The 16,767-nt window shown below is 57.8% G+C and overlaps 2 protein-coding genes across 3 annotated transcripts; one reads left to right on the top strand and one right to left on the bottom strand.

The window, feature by feature from the left end:
* Positions 1 to 1,262: 1,262 nt before the first annotated feature.
* MAP2K2 (mitogen-activated protein kinase kinase 2) lies at positions 1,263 to 11,152 on the bottom strand. Its single transcript, XM_061466831.1, has 11 exons — positions 10,984 to 11,152; positions 9,710 to 9,920; positions 8,455 to 8,601; positions 7,740 to 7,817; positions 7,357 to 7,408; positions 7,137 to 7,261; positions 5,241 to 5,454; positions 4,302 to 4,366; positions 3,585 to 3,646; positions 2,895 to 2,940; positions 1,263 to 1,967 (listed from the first exon to the last, which is right to left on the bottom strand). The coding sequence occupies exons 1-11, from the start codon at positions 11,067 to 11,069 to the stop codon at positions 1,857 to 1,859; spliced, it is 1,197 nt and encodes a 398-aa protein (XP_061322815.1). The 5' UTR covers positions 11,070 to 11,152; the 3' UTR covers positions 1,263 to 1,856.
* A 717-nt stretch (positions 11,153 to 11,869) lies between these two features.
* On the top strand, positions 11,870 to 16,738 carry CREB3L3 (cAMP responsive element binding protein 3 like 3). 2 transcript variants are annotated; one of them, XM_061466827.1, is made up of 10 exons: positions 11,870 to 12,220; positions 13,415 to 13,530; positions 13,701 to 13,956; positions 14,385 to 14,500; positions 14,745 to 14,873; positions 14,953 to 15,059; positions 15,179 to 15,247; positions 15,356 to 15,440; positions 15,884 to 15,980; positions 16,070 to 16,738. In XM_061466827.1, exons 2-10 carry the CDS (start codon positions 13,417 to 13,419, stop codon positions 16,408 to 16,410), a joined length of 1,314 nt encoding a protein of 437 aa, XP_061322811.1. In that variant the 5' UTR covers positions 11,870 to 12,220; positions 13,415 to 13,416; the 3' UTR covers positions 16,411 to 16,738. The 2 variants fall into 2 exon arrangements, with proteins under 2 accessions (XP_061322811.1, XP_061322810.1); XM_061466826.1 differs by having other exon boundaries at positions 11,873 to 12,220; positions 14,742 to 14,873; positions 16,070 to 16,736.
* Positions 16,739 to 16,767: the final 29 nt, after the last annotated feature.

Raw genomic sequence — 16,767 nt, 5'->3', positions numbered from 1 at the left:
CATCCTCACACCCCACATCCATGCGGGTTGGTTATACCAAGATCATTCCCTTATCCCCTGCTTCTGCTGGAGGCAGCCACCAGCACATCCCAGTCTCCAAGCACCATCGCTCCCATGCAGGGAGAACCCAGCGGCATTCCCGCAATCCATCAGCATTCCAGCTTCACAGGGGTTAAAGCCACGTTGGGGCACAACCAAGAAGAGAAAAGGCCCATTAGCTGTAAAGTGCCATTTATTCGGGTGGCTTTTTCCACCCCAGGATGAAAATATTGAGTCTAAAAAAGTAATTGCACCAACACAACCTCCCCCCACCCCACCTCCCCTTCCTCCAAAACCTGCCCTGAAACCACCTGAAATCACCCCAAAGCTTCAGACCTCCCCTTCCCCACCTCAATCAGAGGCAAAAACCCACTACAAGCAACCCAGGCTGAGCCAGTGAGCACAGACCCCCCCCCCCCAAATGTGGGGTCTCCCCATGGGATTGCCCTGGGGGGACAGGGTTGTCCCCAGCAGGACAGTGCTGGACGCAGATGAGGGGCTTGGGGTTACCAGGGCCCTGGCAGCCCCCCCTTGCTTTTGGGAAAAAAAAAACAGCCTGAAAAGAAGGAAAATTGGTAAAAATCCCACCAAGCTTCCCAAATCATCTCCTGTGGGGGCTTGGGGAGCACAAAGCCCCACTGGGCAAAATGGGTCCCCCAAAAATGCAAACGGGGGGTGGAAAATGAGGTTAGAGCGGGGCTCAGCCTGGGGTGCATGAAGTCCTTCCTGAGCATGGGGGGGACACGGCCAGGAGGGACCATGACCCCCAGTGACACCAGTGGGGCCCGGGGACAACGTGGTCGTATTGGGGGGGGTCATCCCTGCTCTGCCAGGCTCAGCCTTGACTCTCTACAGCCCCATCCCAGGGGAGTGGGGGGGCTCAAGGGGGGGTCCAGCAGGGACCCTGGGGCTCTCCTCCATCCCCCATGGCCAAGGGCGCTTGGTGAGAGGCAGCTGGAGGGGGAAAACCAGGGACCTGGATGGGGTTCACCCTTAGGACATGGTGGGTCTGGGGGGATCCCACTCCTGCCCTGGCCCCAGCAGCTCTGCTCCCACCTCTGCAATGGAAGGAGCCAGGGAAGCACCCCAAGGTCCAAGCCAGAGCTTGCCATGGATCCACTCACCCCCAACCCGCAGCTCCCCCCCAGTTCCCTCCCATCCCAAGAGCTCTGCCCCCACTCAGCACATCGAGACCCTTCATTAACACCCAGTGTGCGACAAGAACAGGTTTAACACAACCCCTGAACAAGAACACACAACTCTCTCCTCTCCTCCACCCGCAGCAGAGCCAGGAGGGAGCTCACGGCTCCGCTCCTGCTCAACCACTAACCCCTACCCCAGCACTTGGAAAGGGATGGGAAAGCAACACCATTCCCAGCCACCCAAGGCAGGGTTTCTCCAGCCCCTCCACTCATTACTCCCCGTCGGAGCCCTACCAGGAGGACGTGGAGGTCCGGCCCTGTCTCACACACACGCTCGTGTGCACACACATCCCATTCTTTTCTTTTTTGAACCCAAGGGACCATGTTTCAAAACCAAAACAAACCAAAATGAACAGAAGCAGCACCGCATTGCCCATGTGGCAGGAGCTCCGGAGCTGGAGCACAGGCCTGGAACCCCCCCCTCCCTGCCCCAAACCACCATCCATAGGAACCAACCCCGCTCCGGCTGCGGGGCGGCCGAGAGATGCTTCCGAGGGGACGATGGTGCTTTGCCGCTTGGATGCGAGGAGGAGGAGGAGGAGGAGGAAGGAGGGAGGGCGCTTGTGTGGCCTGCGGGAGGAGAGGAAACGGCGGCGGAGGCTGATGTGCTGCCCCTCACACGGCGGCACGGGTGGGAGTGCTGGGCTGGTTCAGCCGCAGCGTTCGGCACAGCCAGCCTGCGAAATCCACCTCCTCCACCTCGGAGCGCTTGACGAAGGTGTGACTCTGGAAGCCAAGGGAACAGGGTTAGGAACGGCACCGGCTGCGTGGCCCCAAACCCAGCCCCACGCCGCAGGAAGGAGCCCGGAGAGGGGGGAAGATCCCGGCGCCGTGACTCAGGCAGGGAAAGGTGATTTAGAGGAACTGTTTGTTCCTTGCTGGGATTTTAATCCGTGCTGGCCCCAGAGTCAACACGCAGCACGGGAGCAGGGAATACCGACAGGAGAACAGAGCCCAGATGGCCCCTGCCTGCTCGGTACAGGCAGGACAAGGTGCTGCAGCTCCACACAGTCCCAACTGCCCCTGGGTGGCAAATGCTGCTCCCTCAAGGGCACAAGGTAAGGGAGAAGCTGAGGTGGGACGGGACAACCTTTGCAAAGGGCATTGGGCCACACAGGCCACCTCCTTTGCAAGGGCTACCCAGGAGCCCAGGGACTGCACTTGGTGCAGAGGTCAGCGTGGTTACATGGCATGGGTTGGAAGGGACCTTAAAGCTCATCCAGCTCTGACCCCTGCCAGGGCAGGGACCCCTTCCACTGGAGCAGCTTGCTCCAAGCCCCTGTGTCCAACCTGGCCTTGAACACTGCCAGGGATGGGGCAGCCACAGCTTCTCTGGGCTCGAGCGCTCACTGAAGCCGGGCTGTGCTCAGCCCAACTATGTTCCTATTTATCTGCCCAGTTCAGGAGGCAAAGGTTTGTCTCTCAGGCACAGGACAGCGGGTGGTTCCCACCCCAGCTCCACACAGGCTTGATACCATCACTGCCTTTGAACTACAGGTGAGTCACACTCCCTCTCCCAGGCTCCATTTGGCTCCTGTTAAGCTCAGCTGGGGAGTTTCCAGCCTTTTGAGCAAGAGGTGCAGAGAGATGGGGTAGCAGTTGGCAGATCTGGTGCCACCCCACTGGAGAAAGAAACCTGCTCTCCCCGCTTACCATCAGCATCTTCAGATCTGCCCGCTCTGCTGGGTTTTTAATTAAGCTGAAATGAGAAGAATGAGAGAGCAAAACCAACATTGAGACACTGCTTGTGGGAAACCAGTCCCCTGAAGGTCTCCAGCATCACCAAAAGCCCCTTTGGCCTCCTGGCAGTGTGGAAACAGCTTGGAAAGCATCATCTCCAACAGCCCAGCTCCTGGGGAGAGCTGCAGGATCCATCTCTTTTAGACTGTGTGGAGGAAATGCACCTGCAGATGGGAAAAGGACCCAGCACTTGATGGGGATCGGAGATTTCTGCCATGTCCAAGCTCTGTGATTTAACAGGAGCTGCAGCAGCATCCTCAGGTGTCCCCCCACCACATCAGAAGGGCTGCAAGGTGACAGTGTGGTGCCTGCAAGGCTGTGGGGTGACTCAGCCCCGCCAATCTGTTCCACCATCCCCCTGCCAGGCTCATATTTAGAAGGCGCTGGGATACTGCTCAGCATCACCAGAAATAAACTGCTTTTATTCCAGCCCTTCCCAAGGCTGGAGTTCCCAGCACAAGGCGGGATCCCTGCAGCCAGGCAGATCACCTACAGAGCAGGAGAACATTGTGTTACACTGAAGTTCTGGGTGGAGCAGTGGCCTGCAGAGCTGTCAGGCAGCACCTACGGGTCCCCACATCAGCCCCCGGGGGAAATCCTTACCATTTATTTACAAACTCCTGGAAGTCTTGTGTGAAAACTCCATTGGGCAGCTTGGGAGGTGGCTGGGGAGAAAAGGAGAAGGGTTTTCAGCATGTTAATGGGTCAAAAACCAGAGTGGCACCTCGCTCTGAAGGAGCTGCAGAGAAGCTGTGCTCCCCAGCTCTCCTCCTCCTCACTGCTCCCCATCGTTTCCTACCCCAGCAGCAAACTGCTCCCCAGCTCCATGTGCAACTGGGGGGACCCTGCACTAAATCCCTGCCAAAGCTGGAAAACTCAAGTTGCAGCAACGCAATTCCAGATCCAACCTCGCAAATCCCAGCTCTGGCAACACCTATAGAGGATGAAGCTGATCCAGAAACAGTAACCGGGGGTTAACTCTGATCATCCTGACACGGGAAACTGCTCTTCCCACTTGCAAAAGCACCCAGAGATGCTTTTGCAATACAGAGAGATGGGAAGGGGGAACAGAGAAGGAAAGGACATGGTCCAGGGTGAGGTGTCCCTGCCCACGGCAGGGGACTGGAACTGGATGATCTTGAGCTCCTTTCCAACCCAACCCATGCTATGATTCTGTGACATCTGTGGAGCTCAGAGGGGCTCTCTATTGAAAAGCAAAGGCTTTGGAGCCCACCCTGACCCAGCAGAGTGGAGATGACACCTTGGTGCCCCACGGACCCCAGGGAAGCCCGGCAGAGCTGATGGTAAGGAAATACCCACCTCATTAACTATATAATCCAGCAGTTCAAAGATGGCCATGGCAGGCCGGCTGTCCATCCCATGGCCTGTGTGGTCAAGATGACAAAAACAGTGGTGAGAGGCTGCTTGGGGACAGCCAAGGGCTTCATCTTGTGTGAAAAACACATGTGCAGTGGGATTTCTATTGGGAGAGGCAGAGACAACCCACTTGGGAGCAGACTTGTAGTGGAAGAGAAAACCAAAATGCATTCCAAGATTTCTGATTTCCTTCCCCATGCCTATAGCCCAGATTCACATCCCAGCTTGGAGCATTTGGAGAGCACCAAACCATCTGCTGTCGCAGGCTGGCAGCGCTTCCAGAGCCTTCTGCCTCCAAGCAAATGGCTCAAGAACAGCCTCCCTCAGCTCCCATGCTGGTTGGATACTTCTGTGAGAGCTCCCTGCAAAGCTCTTCCCCAAAAGCTGCCTCTAGCTTGAAAGGAACCTGTTGGCAGCATGGGCAAAGCCTGAGGAGCAACAGAAGTTCTGACAGCGTCCCTCACAGCATCGCCTCCCAGGGCTCCACATCCCATCCCCAGCACAGGGTGCTTTGCTGCCTGGCTTTAGCCTTTGTAAGACACAGACATCTAAAGGCAGGCAGATAAACTGAGCTCTTCAGAACATCAACAGACCCTGGCTGGCACTTCAAATCCATTCCTTGACAGCATCCTGAGAGCAATCTCCACCTCATCATGCAAGACCAGACTCTCAACTGCACGCATTAGGACTTAGAAACCCCTCTGTGGTAGAATGGATGCTGGTAGAGCATCAACATGGCTCCATCTGCTCTGCAGAGAGGGGCCTCCCTGGATACGTCTCCCCACCACAACCTCATGCAAAGCAGCCTTTGGCCAACCCAACACCACCCAACCCATTTGCCCCCATGTCTGTGTGGTGTTCAATGCATACGACAGCCCCTACCACTGACGGGGCGTCCTGGGGGCCTGGCCCGCGGCGAGATGCTGTGAGAGTCTCCCTCTGCCCCGTCCACCACGGGACGGCCAAATATTGCTTCCAGTTCCTTGGAGTCTGGCGGGGGGATTGGGTACCTTCCGATAGACAGCTCCACTAAGGACAGCCCCATGCTCCAGATGTCGGACTGGACGGAGTAGTGGGTGCCCTGCAACCGCTCGGGCTGGAAGGGAAGACCACAGAAACACACGTTGACTCACAGCATCCGGATGCAAAGTCATAAAGAGCACGAACTGGAATGAAATAGATGAAACTCTGCATCATAGCATCACGGGACTGTTTGGGTTGAAGGGACCTTAAAGCTCCTCCATCTCCAACCCCTGCCACGGGCAGGGACCCCTTCCACTGGAGCAGCTTGCTCCAAGCCCCTGTGTCCAACCTGGCCTTGAACACTGCCAGGGATGGGGCAGCCACAGCTTCTCTGGGCACCCTGTGCCAGCGCCTCAGCACCCTCACAGGGAAGAGCTTCTGCCTAAGAGCTCATCTCAGTCTCCCCTCGGGCAGGTTCAAGCCATTCCCCCTTATCCCAGTACCAGTCCCTACAGGCCTTTCAATTTATTATCAAGATGGGTTTTTCACTGCTTATTTGAATTAATACCCAAGAGGAATCTGAGGAAGAGAAAATCCACTCTAGGCTCTTACCACTAAAAAAATTAAATATATATAAATCAATGCAAGTCACCCATAGCGGCAGCTTCGAGTCAGCTGGGCAGAGCCAGTGGCTGAGTGCAAAGGAGATATTAGATAGCCACTGTCTAACTATAACTGTACTTGAATAACCATTCCCAAAATACGAGAGCAGCTCAGCCCTAGACACAGAAGAGGAGTCTGAAGGCTTCCCTAATAACCCACTACTCCTTCCTGGCCATGGTGCAGGGAGGAGGTAGGATGAGGTGGTGGGAATGGCCCAGCATTGTATCCCCTCCACTCTCAGTGTTTTGGACAGAGCTTTGCACACAGAAAATGGTTGTGAACCCACAAACACTCACCAAATAAAATACAGAAGTGTTTGTAGGATCTGAAGTGCCCTTCCCTGCAAGTCTCTGCATTTCCAAGGCACCACTGCCAGGCAGGCACCTCTTGGAGCTGACAGGACACCTCAAGAGAACATGGAGGTGTCTGTTACTGGGGAGACACCCCCCTGCAGGCCTGTGTCCAGCTCTGTAGTCCCTGACACAAGAGGAATGTGGCTGTTGGAGTGAATCCAGAGGAGGCCATGGAGATGCTGCAAGGGCTGGAGCAGCTCTGCTCTGGAGCCAGACTGAGAGAGCTGGGCTGGGTCAGCCTGGAGAAGAGAAGGCTCCTGAAGGGGAGACCTCAGAGCAGCTCCAGTGCCTGAAGGGGCTGCAGGAAACCTGGAGAGGGGCTTGGGACAAGGGCCTGTAGGGACAGGCCAAGGGGAATGGCTTGAACCTGCCCGAGGGGAGACTGAGATGAGCTCTTAGGCAGAAGCTCTTCCCTGGGAGGGTGCTGAGGTGCTGGCACAGGGTGCCCAGAGAAGCTGTGGCTGCCCCATCCCTGGCAGTGTTCAAGGGCAGGTTGGACACAGGGGCTTGGAGCAAGCTGCTCCAGTGGAAGGGGTCCCTGCCCGTGGCAGGGGGCTGAAATTGGATGAGCTTTAAGGTCCCTTCCAACCCAAACCAGTCTGCGAGTCCATGATTCTTCAGCACAGGACAGTGCCTCAAAGCACCAGGCTCATCCCTAACACGAACAAGGAATGGGGCAGTCCAGATGCAAACACAGAGTAAATCCATGAGTGAATCAGACACTTCAGTGTGATTCTGTAAGAGCTGAGCTGAACCCAGATTGTGGAAAAAACCCAGCCAGAACCTGGAAGGAACTTACAGACATGTAGGACCGAGTTCCCACAAAAGAGTTTGCCATGGAGTCAATGAGCTGACCGCTGACCCCAAAATCACACAGCTTGATCTCTCCTCGAGAGTTAACCAGGATGTTGGAAGGCTTCACATCTGCCAACAGCAAGAGAGAAGAGCGTAAACACGACTTTGGGTAGAATACAGGGCTCTTGTACTGCAGGCAGTTATTTTTAGGTTCCTCCTCTCACCTCTGTGCATGATTTGGTGCTTCTCTCTGAGATATGCCAAGCCTCTTAGAACCTAGAGGGAAACCAGAGAGAGGACGAGATCAGAGCTGGGAACGAAAGGGCTCTCCCTTTGGGTTAACCAAAGCCCAAAAAAAACCTTCTCCCAAATCTTCTCTGGGAGAAGTCGACACCAATCAGTGCAACACAAGGGGTCAGAGCTACAGGGGGTGGTTGGGAATAGGCTTTCCCTCTCCCCTCCCGCATACACCACAGCCTCTTGCCCCAGACCACATAGGAACATGCACGGGGGCAACAAAGAATCCTTCCTAAGGCAGCACAAGCATTATTCCCAAACCATGCCCAGAAAATCCCTTCTGGAAGCCTGAAGAGCCACTGCAACTCACCGCTATACTGACTTTCCCCAAGATCTCCTCAGGAATTCTTTTGGCTTCTTTCAACACTTGATCCAAAGAGCCACCATCCTAAAATGAAGAACATTAAAGTGACCAACACGCCAAACCCTGGCAGGAAAACAGAGCACCTGGAGGCACAGGCAGGCATGCCCAGGGAGGGTGAGTGGGTATAAGCAGGACAGAGCATCCCAGCTCAGCATCAAGGCTCAGCATCGCTCCTTTTAAAACAAAAAGATAGATATCTGCTGATCAAGCTTCTCACTGAAAACTATTTTAACGCTATCTTCTATCAGCTTTACTTCTTGCTATGAGTTCTTAGCTTCCTTTCCATCAGTGCTAAGGACGATGCTGTCAGCACTGATCTGGAGGAGCAACACCGCTGTTCTCAGCCAGAGACAACAGGAGATGCACATTGTGCTTCAGAGCAAGCTCTTGTTTACAAGATTTCCGTTTGGCCAACCCCAAACCTTTGATTCCACTTTGCAAAGGTGGATCTCTGCCATTTTAATGCCTACTCAGGAGGTGCAGCTCCTACCAGGAGCAGAGTGCCCTGGCTGTGGCCAGAGCAAGGACCATGGCAGCTGCCAGCAGCCTAAACCCACTTCACCTGCAATTCACCCAATTCTCTGCAATTTCAAGTCTCGGGGAGATGCAATTCACACCAGACCAGTGAGCAGCAGTTTGCAGAGGAGGAACAGGGACTCACCATGTGCTCCATGCAGATGGAGATCTCTCCGTCGCTGTAGAAGGCTCCATAGAAACCCACGATGTAGGGGGAATTGCACTCATGCAGCACCTGCAGCTCTCGGATGATCTGGTTCCTGATGGCTGGTTTGATTTCTAAATGAATCAGCTGCCAAGAAAAGAAGAAAACAGTCAAGGTGGAACAGCCAAACTTCCAGGAACCATATGGGCTAGTCCCGAGTGTTGGAATGAAACAAAGTCTTCCAGGGAAGCTCTGCTTTGGCATAGACTTTACACCACTTGCAGACTAACACTAAGGGTAAGGCGAGAGGCTGAGCCCCGGGCAGCCTCTTGGTGACTGAAGCAAGTGCCAGGCATGTAACACAGCGACAGGTACCGAGCGGAAAGACAAGTCTCAAGTGTGCTGTAGGTCTGACTCAGCAAACAGGAGCATTTCCACCAGCTCTGTAGATGGTGTAAGAAGAGGTGCTCCAGTATCAAAGAAACCACAGAGGGTACAAAAACCTGTGAAGATTATGCACATGAAAGAGCAGTCGCTTTATTCTTCAGGCTCCTCATATAGAGTCAGTTAATGCAGCTGTGGGTAGGGAAGCCAAAGGCAGGTCAGAAAAGGAGCCACTGTTATCGTGAGCTCTAGGACACCCAACCCCAGGGGTGCCTGTCCGTCCCACAGACCTACCACCGCTGGTCTCTGCAGGAAGGACAGCAGTGCTGCAGCCTGCCTTTGCTCCAGTTAGGAGCACGGAGCTCCCAACAACGTCCAAACCACCCAGTGACACCCAGCATTCCAAAATCAACTACCCTGGAAGGCTACAAGAGCTCAGCTCCAAATATAGCCACCTAAATAGGTGGATTTGCTCATGGAGATCCACTAAACCACCCCAACAGCAGGAGAGACCAGAGGCTTTCATGGAAGCTGTCCCAGAGATGAGCAGTTGCACTGTTCACACCCAGCTCTGCCTTTTCTAACAGGCAAAGCACCTCCCAGACTTCTGCTACAGGGCACCACAGTGGATGTCATCACATATAAACCCATGTCTGAGAGGAGCCACTGTCAGGGTTGCTTGGAACTACCTTGGGACAGTGTTAAATGGGTGGTGGGACACAGTTGGAGGCAGCCAGGACCACAGTCCCAACCCAGGTGAGGTGGGTAGGGAGGTGTTAGGATGCAGACAGGTCACTGCCCAGAGACCCCAGGTGAAGCTGGGTGCCCTTGAGCACGATGGCACAGCCCACTCCACCCATCCCCTCCTTACCTTCCGTGCCATAATGAGCCCTGAAGGTTTGTGCTGCACTTTGGTGACCACACCGCCATTGCCAGCCCCCAGTTCAGAGATTCTCTCAAAGTCATCGTCCTTCAGCTCGCCCACTTTGGCTTTCTGCGTGAGGAAAGCTTCCAGGCGCTTCTTCTGCTGCTCGTCCAGCTCCAATTCCTCGAGCTTCTTCTGAAGGTCCACTAGGTTTGCCCTGGAGAGGGCAGGAGGAGACAGGAGGAATGGTCAGGAGACACTGAGGCAGCGCCACAGAGACAGGGGTTGGTTTTATTAGGGAAGTGGAGGGCAACAAGTGAAGCCATCATCGGGTGCATACTCAGCAACAAGACTAAAGCAAAGCTCTGGAGAGAGGCAGAACTCAGCTCTGGTGCTGACAGGGTGCCTCAGACAGCAAGACCCATGGTGCCCAACACACACATCTCCTCCGGAGAGGAGCTCTTTTGGGAAAGCCAAGGAATAGGAAAATCCTTCAACCCTTAAAGAGGCAGCAGAGTTCAGCCTGGGGGGAACAGCAGCCCCAGGAACCTCTCCCTCTCCCGACATGGGCAATGCAGCTTGGGTTTCGCTGTGAAACATGAGGAGTGCCCTGCAAGCCCCTGCTCCCTACACCCCCAAACCCGCTGCTGCCGGGCACAAAGGGGCGCCTGTGCTCCCCCAGCACCTGCTGCTGAGCTCCGGGCTCCAGCTGCTCCCTCCCATTTGCTGCCCACCCTTTTGTCCTCTGCACCCAGGGTGATATGGGGCGGGGGGGGGGGGTCTCACCCACCCCTTCCACACAGCCCCCCCAGGCGATGCTCTGCCTTTCCCTAGCACTGCCTGTGCCCCCCTCTCCACCGCTGGTTGCCCCACACGTCCTGCTCACAGAGCCCTCATCACTGCCCCAAATCTTCCACCCAAAAGCCTTGCTCCTCCCCTCCCAGCTCCAGCCTCTGTGCCCAGGCCTGGTCCCCACAGCCCCCAGACCTTCCCCCAGCAAACCCGGGCACCAGACCAGCCTCCAGCCCCTGCCCATCCCACCCTGCCTGCCCCAGCCCCTCTCACCCCCAACCTGACCCCCAGCACCGGCCCCATTCACCCTCCCTACCCCAGCCAGTCCCCCAGCCCCAGCGCCCGCCATGTCCCGGCCTTCCCGCTCCCCGGCCCTCACAGTCACCCCAGCACCGGGACCACCGTGTCCCGGCTCCCACAGGCACCCAGGCCCGTTCCCCGCCGCGGTCTCGGCGCAGGCCGCTCGGGCCCCCCCACCACTCACTCACTCTGCGGAGCCGTCGGGGCTCGGCCCCTCGGCGGCGCTGGGGGCGATGTTGAGGGCCGGCAGCACCGGCTTCCTCTTGGCCAGCATGGCCGGGCCGGGCCGGGCCGCGCCGCGCCTGCGGGGCCTACCGGGGGCGCGCGGGGGCGTGGTCACAGTGGGCGGAGCCTATCGGGGGCGCGGCCTGAGAGCCCGCGGGGAACGAGGAGGGGCTGCGAGGTCTCGCGAGAGCTCGCTGAGGGGAGAGGGCGGTGCCATGGCGGAGGGGCGGTGGGAGGGGAGGCGGTTGTGTTGGGCCCGCGGTCGGTGATCGCCGTCTCCGTAATTAGCAGCTTAATTAACAATTAATGGGAGACCCCCCTCCAGCCCCTGCCTGCCCTGCCCAGCTGCTGCCTTCTGCCCCATCCATGCTGGAGTGCCCGCGGGACCATGGCGCCGCCCGGCCGGGCGCCCTTTGCTCGGTTGCGGGCGTTCCGATCTCCGCTGCCGGGCCATAAAGCAGGGAGCGGCCGCCAGCGAGGACAGGGGTCTTACCCGCTGCCGCCCCGGGCAGAGGGCACCGGGCATGGCCTTGTCCCCGGGCACAGGCCGCGTTACTCACCCGGCCGCTCCCTGCGTGTTGATCCCGTGGGATCCAGTGTGAGGGTGCTATGGCGGACCACGGGATGAATGCAGTGGTCAAGGAGCCACAGCGTATTCTGCCCCGGGTAGGGGAAACTGAGGCACAGAGGGTACAGGCAGCAGAGCCCCCCGTCAGCCCTGGCCACAGGGACCAAGCTTTGTGGTGGAGGAAGCCACACGCAGTAGAATCTAAGTAAATGTCCTCACCGGATGTTGTTCTGAGCACCTATAAATGTGATTAACTGGCCTGAAAAAAGGGAAATTAGCCCCAAAATGGGTGAAAGTTCACGGGCAATCCCAGCGCTCGGACTTCGCCCACCCCTGCTGCCCTGCGTTGTGCAGGAGGACAAAAACATTTGGCTAATGAGTGACAAGAGTGCAGCAGGGCTGTCCCCTGCCATTGCTCACCGTGTCCCCAATCAGTGACGGGGGGTTTTGCAATCCGGGATGTTATTTCTGTGCTGTTGGAGTTTAAACTTTGCCACTTGGGTCACGGCACCACAGAGGAGGAGGAAGAGGTGAAGGTGGAGGTGCCCCTGCTTGGTGTCTGCTGGCTCCCCTGCGCACCGAGGGTGTTGAGGAGACAGGACGAGGCGGTGGGAGCGGAACCTCGCACATAGGTATGTCCTGGCTGACAGCATTCAGTGGTGTCTGCCTACCTGATGGTCCCATGGGGCCATCACAGCTCATTGGAAGGACTAAGGAGGAAAGACAGGGTGCAGTAAAGCTCCTTGCCTGGCTTGGCCAAGCAAACATCATGGTAATGACAACCATCCCCAAACCGGTCTTGAGGAACGCTTGAGTCAGGGCTTAGTAGGTTGGGGAGGGCAGCTGGGCGATCGGGTGTAGTGGGTGGGCAGTCGCGTTGAGTGGTGGGTCAGGTAGTTGGGTGGTGGGTTGGTTGACCGATCAGACAGTTGACTGGTCAGTCAGTGGGTCAGTTATTTGGTCGGTTGGACAACAGTTGACCATTTGGCCTGTGTCTGGAGTGGTTAATTGGTTTGGCAGGTGAACCAGTTGCGCAGTTGGGCAGCTGCTTGGTTAGTTGGGTTGGCAGTTGGCTGATCTGTGGGTTGGGCAACTGGTTAGTTGGCTCCTTGGGTTTCTGAGTCCTGGGGCGGCAATGGCAAAGCAGGGCTGAGTCCCCTCCTCGAGGCGGGTGGTGGCAGCAGTCTCCTCCCCCTCCACTTGCCCCTGAGAATGATTAACCTGATCTTAGAGCATACATGAGACTGGGCTGGATGGGTGCTCATCCTGCTCCTGCACTTGGGGGGCTCAGTGGGGCTGGGGCAGTTGGGTGCCTGTGGGGAGCCCCTGGATCTGTGGGTCTCTTGGGGAAAACCCTCAGGATTTGGGAGTTTCAGCTGCTGGAAGGAGGTGATGGGGGGACACTGCTGTGCCCCTGAGTCCCTGTATGCTTGTGCTGTCCCCTCCGCATGCGTGCATGTAAGGCTTTGCCAGATGTGCCCACATGTACTCACATACAGGTGCCCACACATATGTGTGTTCACATGCTCATGTCATTGCACAGCCGTGTGGCTGCATAGACACATAGCTCTGCACACACGTGTGCCAGCACAGCCATGTGCACATCTAGCCGTGCACACATCCACATGGTCACACATAGTCACACGTGTAGATAGACCTCCCCATGGTCCTGCACACGTGTGCCCATGCCCAAACATGCTCCCTGCTCCCTCACATCAGCACCACGATTCAGGGTGTCCCTGGGGTTGTGCAACTTGGGGGGCAGAAGGAAGGCAGGGGGACAATCATGGGGCCTGGGTTAGGGACCTAACCCTGCCACCCTGCAGCCATGGCCTCCGGCGTGGGCAGCCTCGACCTGCTGGACCTCCTCTTCGACCGCCAGGACGGGATCCTCCGCAGTGTGGAACTTGGGAAACCACCAGGCACCTGGCACGAGGACAGGGTGAGACCCCGGCCTGGGGGGCCCATCCCCACCTCACCCCTGGGTCTGGCAGGAAAGCCCCATCCCCACACCTTGTCTGGGAGCTGGGACCACCCCACAGCACAGGCAGCTCCTGTGGGCACCCCATGGTGATGAGCATCCCATGGTGATGGGTGGCTGTGTCCCCACAGCGTGCCCAGGACAGTGAGGACTTCCTCAGCTCCATTCTGGGCTCTGGGGACTCGGCATCCGGCTCTCCCAGCTGGTCCCCAGCCACCAGTGACAGTGGGGTCTCCGAGGACACCCCCTCTGACCAGCTCGACAGCCCCCCTGGGTGCTGTGACAGGGGTCCCAATGAGGTCCTGTACCCCTACACCAATCCCTGTGGGGCTGTGCCCATCCCAGGTGGGGCTGGGGTCCTGCAGCCTGAAGTCTCCATCGACCTGGGTGAGCCACAGGGAAGAGATCAAGCAAAAGGGGCTGGGGGTGACTGGGGAGACTGGGGACCTGAGGAGGGTGAGGGAGCTGGGGTTTCATGGGGATACTCAGGAAATTAGGGGAGCTGGGGGGACTGGAGGGAACTGGGTAGACTAGGGAGAACTGGAGGGAGTGGAGAGAGTTTGGGAACTGGCATTAAATGGGCAGACTGGGGAGAACTGGGGGGCTTCGGGTGCTGAGCTGGGCTGAGCTGGTTGGTTAGGGGGGCTGCAGAAGGACCAGAGGGACAGTCTTGGGGGGGACAGAGACCAGGGCCACTGAACTGGTAGGTGGCAGCAAGTTGTGGTAGCTGTGGGGCCATGACTGGGATATGGGTCCTGTGCTGGAGACGGAGGGGGACACAGGACAGCTGACAGCTTCTGCTCTCCCCTCACCAGACATGTGGCACCCTGGCTTCTTCCTGGAGGAGAATCAGGACCTGCCTGTGGTCTCCCCACCTGCATCCTGCACTCTCACTGTCAAGGACCTGCTGCTCTCAAGCAGCAATGATGCTGTGAGTCCCCTCTACTGTGTCCTCATCCCTCTTGTCCCCAGCCTTGTTCCTCTTTGGACCACAATCCCCTCCCTGTTCCTGTCCTCATCCCTCCCCTTCCCCACACTTGTCCCCTTTCTCACACCATGGTTCCATCCCTGTGCCTTCCTGGACCATGATCCTGCACCGTGGTCGCCCCCGTGGTCCCTGGGGTGAGGCGTGGGACCCCTAGCCAGGGTGTCACCCATCTGTGGCCCCGCAGCAGCTGCCGGTGCACAGCTCCCTGCTGAGGCAGAACCAGGGCCAGTTCCAGGAGCTGGTGCTGACGGAGGACGAGAAAAAGCTGCTGGCAAAGGAGGGGGTGTCCCTGCCCACACAGCTGCCCCTCACCAAGGTGGGTGCCACCGTGCCTGGGAAAGGTGCTGGGTGGAAGGTCCCAGCCCCGGCATTCCTGACCCCCCTGTGTCCCCCAGTACGAGGAGCGGGTGCTGAAGAAGATCCGTCGGAAGATCAGGAACAAGCAGTCGGCTCAGGAGAGCCGCAAGAAGAAGAAGGAATATATCGATGGGCTGGAGAGCCGGTATGGACCCGAACTGCTCTGGGTGCCCCAACGGCTGGGGGGCCACCTGGCTGCTGGGTGACAGACCCACTGCCCCCTGCCAGCCCCCCCGACCCTGTCCTCCTCTCCCTGTCCCCCAGGATGTCAGCTTGCACAGCCCAGAACCAGGAGCTGCAGAGGAAAGTCCTGCACCTTGAGAAGCAGAACTCGTAGGTGTTCCTAGAGCAGGAGGGATGGGACAGGGCTGGAGACCCCCCACCAGACCTGCTGGTGGCAGGAGGGGCTGGGAGGTGCTTATGGGCTCCATCTGTCCCCAGGTCCCTCCTGGAGCAGCTGAAGAAGCTCCAGGCCCTCGTGGTGCAGTCAAGCAACAAGGCAGCGCAGACGGGAACCTGTGTTGCGGTGTGTGGAGCCCCTAAAACCCCCCATTGCCTCCTCACTTGGAGGGTGGGACACCCAGAGCCAAGGGGATGGACTGGTGGAGAGGGATGGACATGGACTAGGGCAGACGGATGGGTGTTCCAAGGGCAGGTGGATAGACGAAGGGATGGAGGCATATGAGGATGGATGGATGGATGGAGTGAGGGAGGGATGGACAGATGGAGGAAGAGATGGAGGGAGGGATAGAATGAGGGACGGATGGAGGAAAGGGTGGATGGATGGACAGAACGGATGGAGGGAGGGAGGGATGGATGGATGGATGGATGTGCTGGCAGGGTCACACACACCAGGAGGAACAGAGGGATGCAGACCTGGTTCTGCTTCCAGCCCCATCCCTGGCAGCCATGCTGCAGAAAGTGCCTCCTTCCAGTGCTGTACATGGTGACATCCCCCTCTACCCCCAGGTCCTGCTGCTCTCCTTCACTCTCATCATCTTCCCCTCCATGAGCCCCTTTGCCCCCCGCAGGGCCGAGGCAGACAGTGACTTCAGACCCGTGCGAGGTGAGTGCTGGGGCTGCATCGGGGCTGTGCTGAGGCTGTGCCGGGGTCCCAGGGCACTGGAGCATCCCCTCACCCTCCTGCACACTCAGTGTTCTCCAGGTCCCTGCACAACGCAGCCGCCTCCCGCGTGGCTTATACGCAGCCCCAGGCTGGTGACGAGAAGCCGCCGGAGCTGCTGTGGTCAGAGCGCCTGGGCAAGACCCTGCACGAAGTCTTTGGTGGGCACGCGTTCACCCCACGCCTGGACAAAGTGCCTCCCCATAATGACACGCAGCCACTTCCCTCCGAGGGGCTGAGCCATGGGGATGGGGACCAAAGTGTCCCTGTGTCAGAGGATGGCACTGCAGTGCACCATGGCCTGGCACCGCTGGCTTGGAGTCAGGCTGAGCACAGCAGGCCCACGGCGCTGGAGCCGGCCGAGGAGCTTTAGGCAGCATCCAGGGACCATGGGGGACACACTGGGGTGGTGCAGGGTGGCACCTCGGGGTGACCCCCTTTAGGATCTGGCCCTGGGCATGGGTGGATGCTGGACATGCTTGGCTTTGCTTGTATCTTGTGAACTGCGAAACGAGACGGTTCCCAGTGGCCTTACTGGGAGGGGAGGGTTGGCTCCAGCCTCCTGTGCAGCAGGAGCTGCAGGGACCCTGGGCTGGACAATGTTGCAACTGGTTGGTTTTGGTTTGGGTTTTTTTAAGCTTTATTTTCATCGCTAAATACAAGATATTTTGGAAAAAAATGCACCTGCTTTAATTCAACATGGGGGGAACCACAAGGTTTCCAGGACCCC

This window comes from Pezoporus flaviventris, unplaced genomic scaffold (genome assembly GCF_033815535.1).
Source record: "Pezoporus flaviventris isolate CSIRO_AGI_PZ_B2104156 unplaced genomic scaffold, CSIRO_AGI_Pfla_v1 ptg000043l, whole genome shotgun sequence".
In the NCBI taxonomy this organism is placed as follows: domain Eukaryota; kingdom Metazoa; phylum Chordata; class Aves; order Psittaciformes; family Psittacidae; genus Pezoporus; species Pezoporus flaviventris.
Note: the sequence above shows the minus strand (reverse complement) of the source record. Positions and strands in the feature narration are given on the sequence as shown.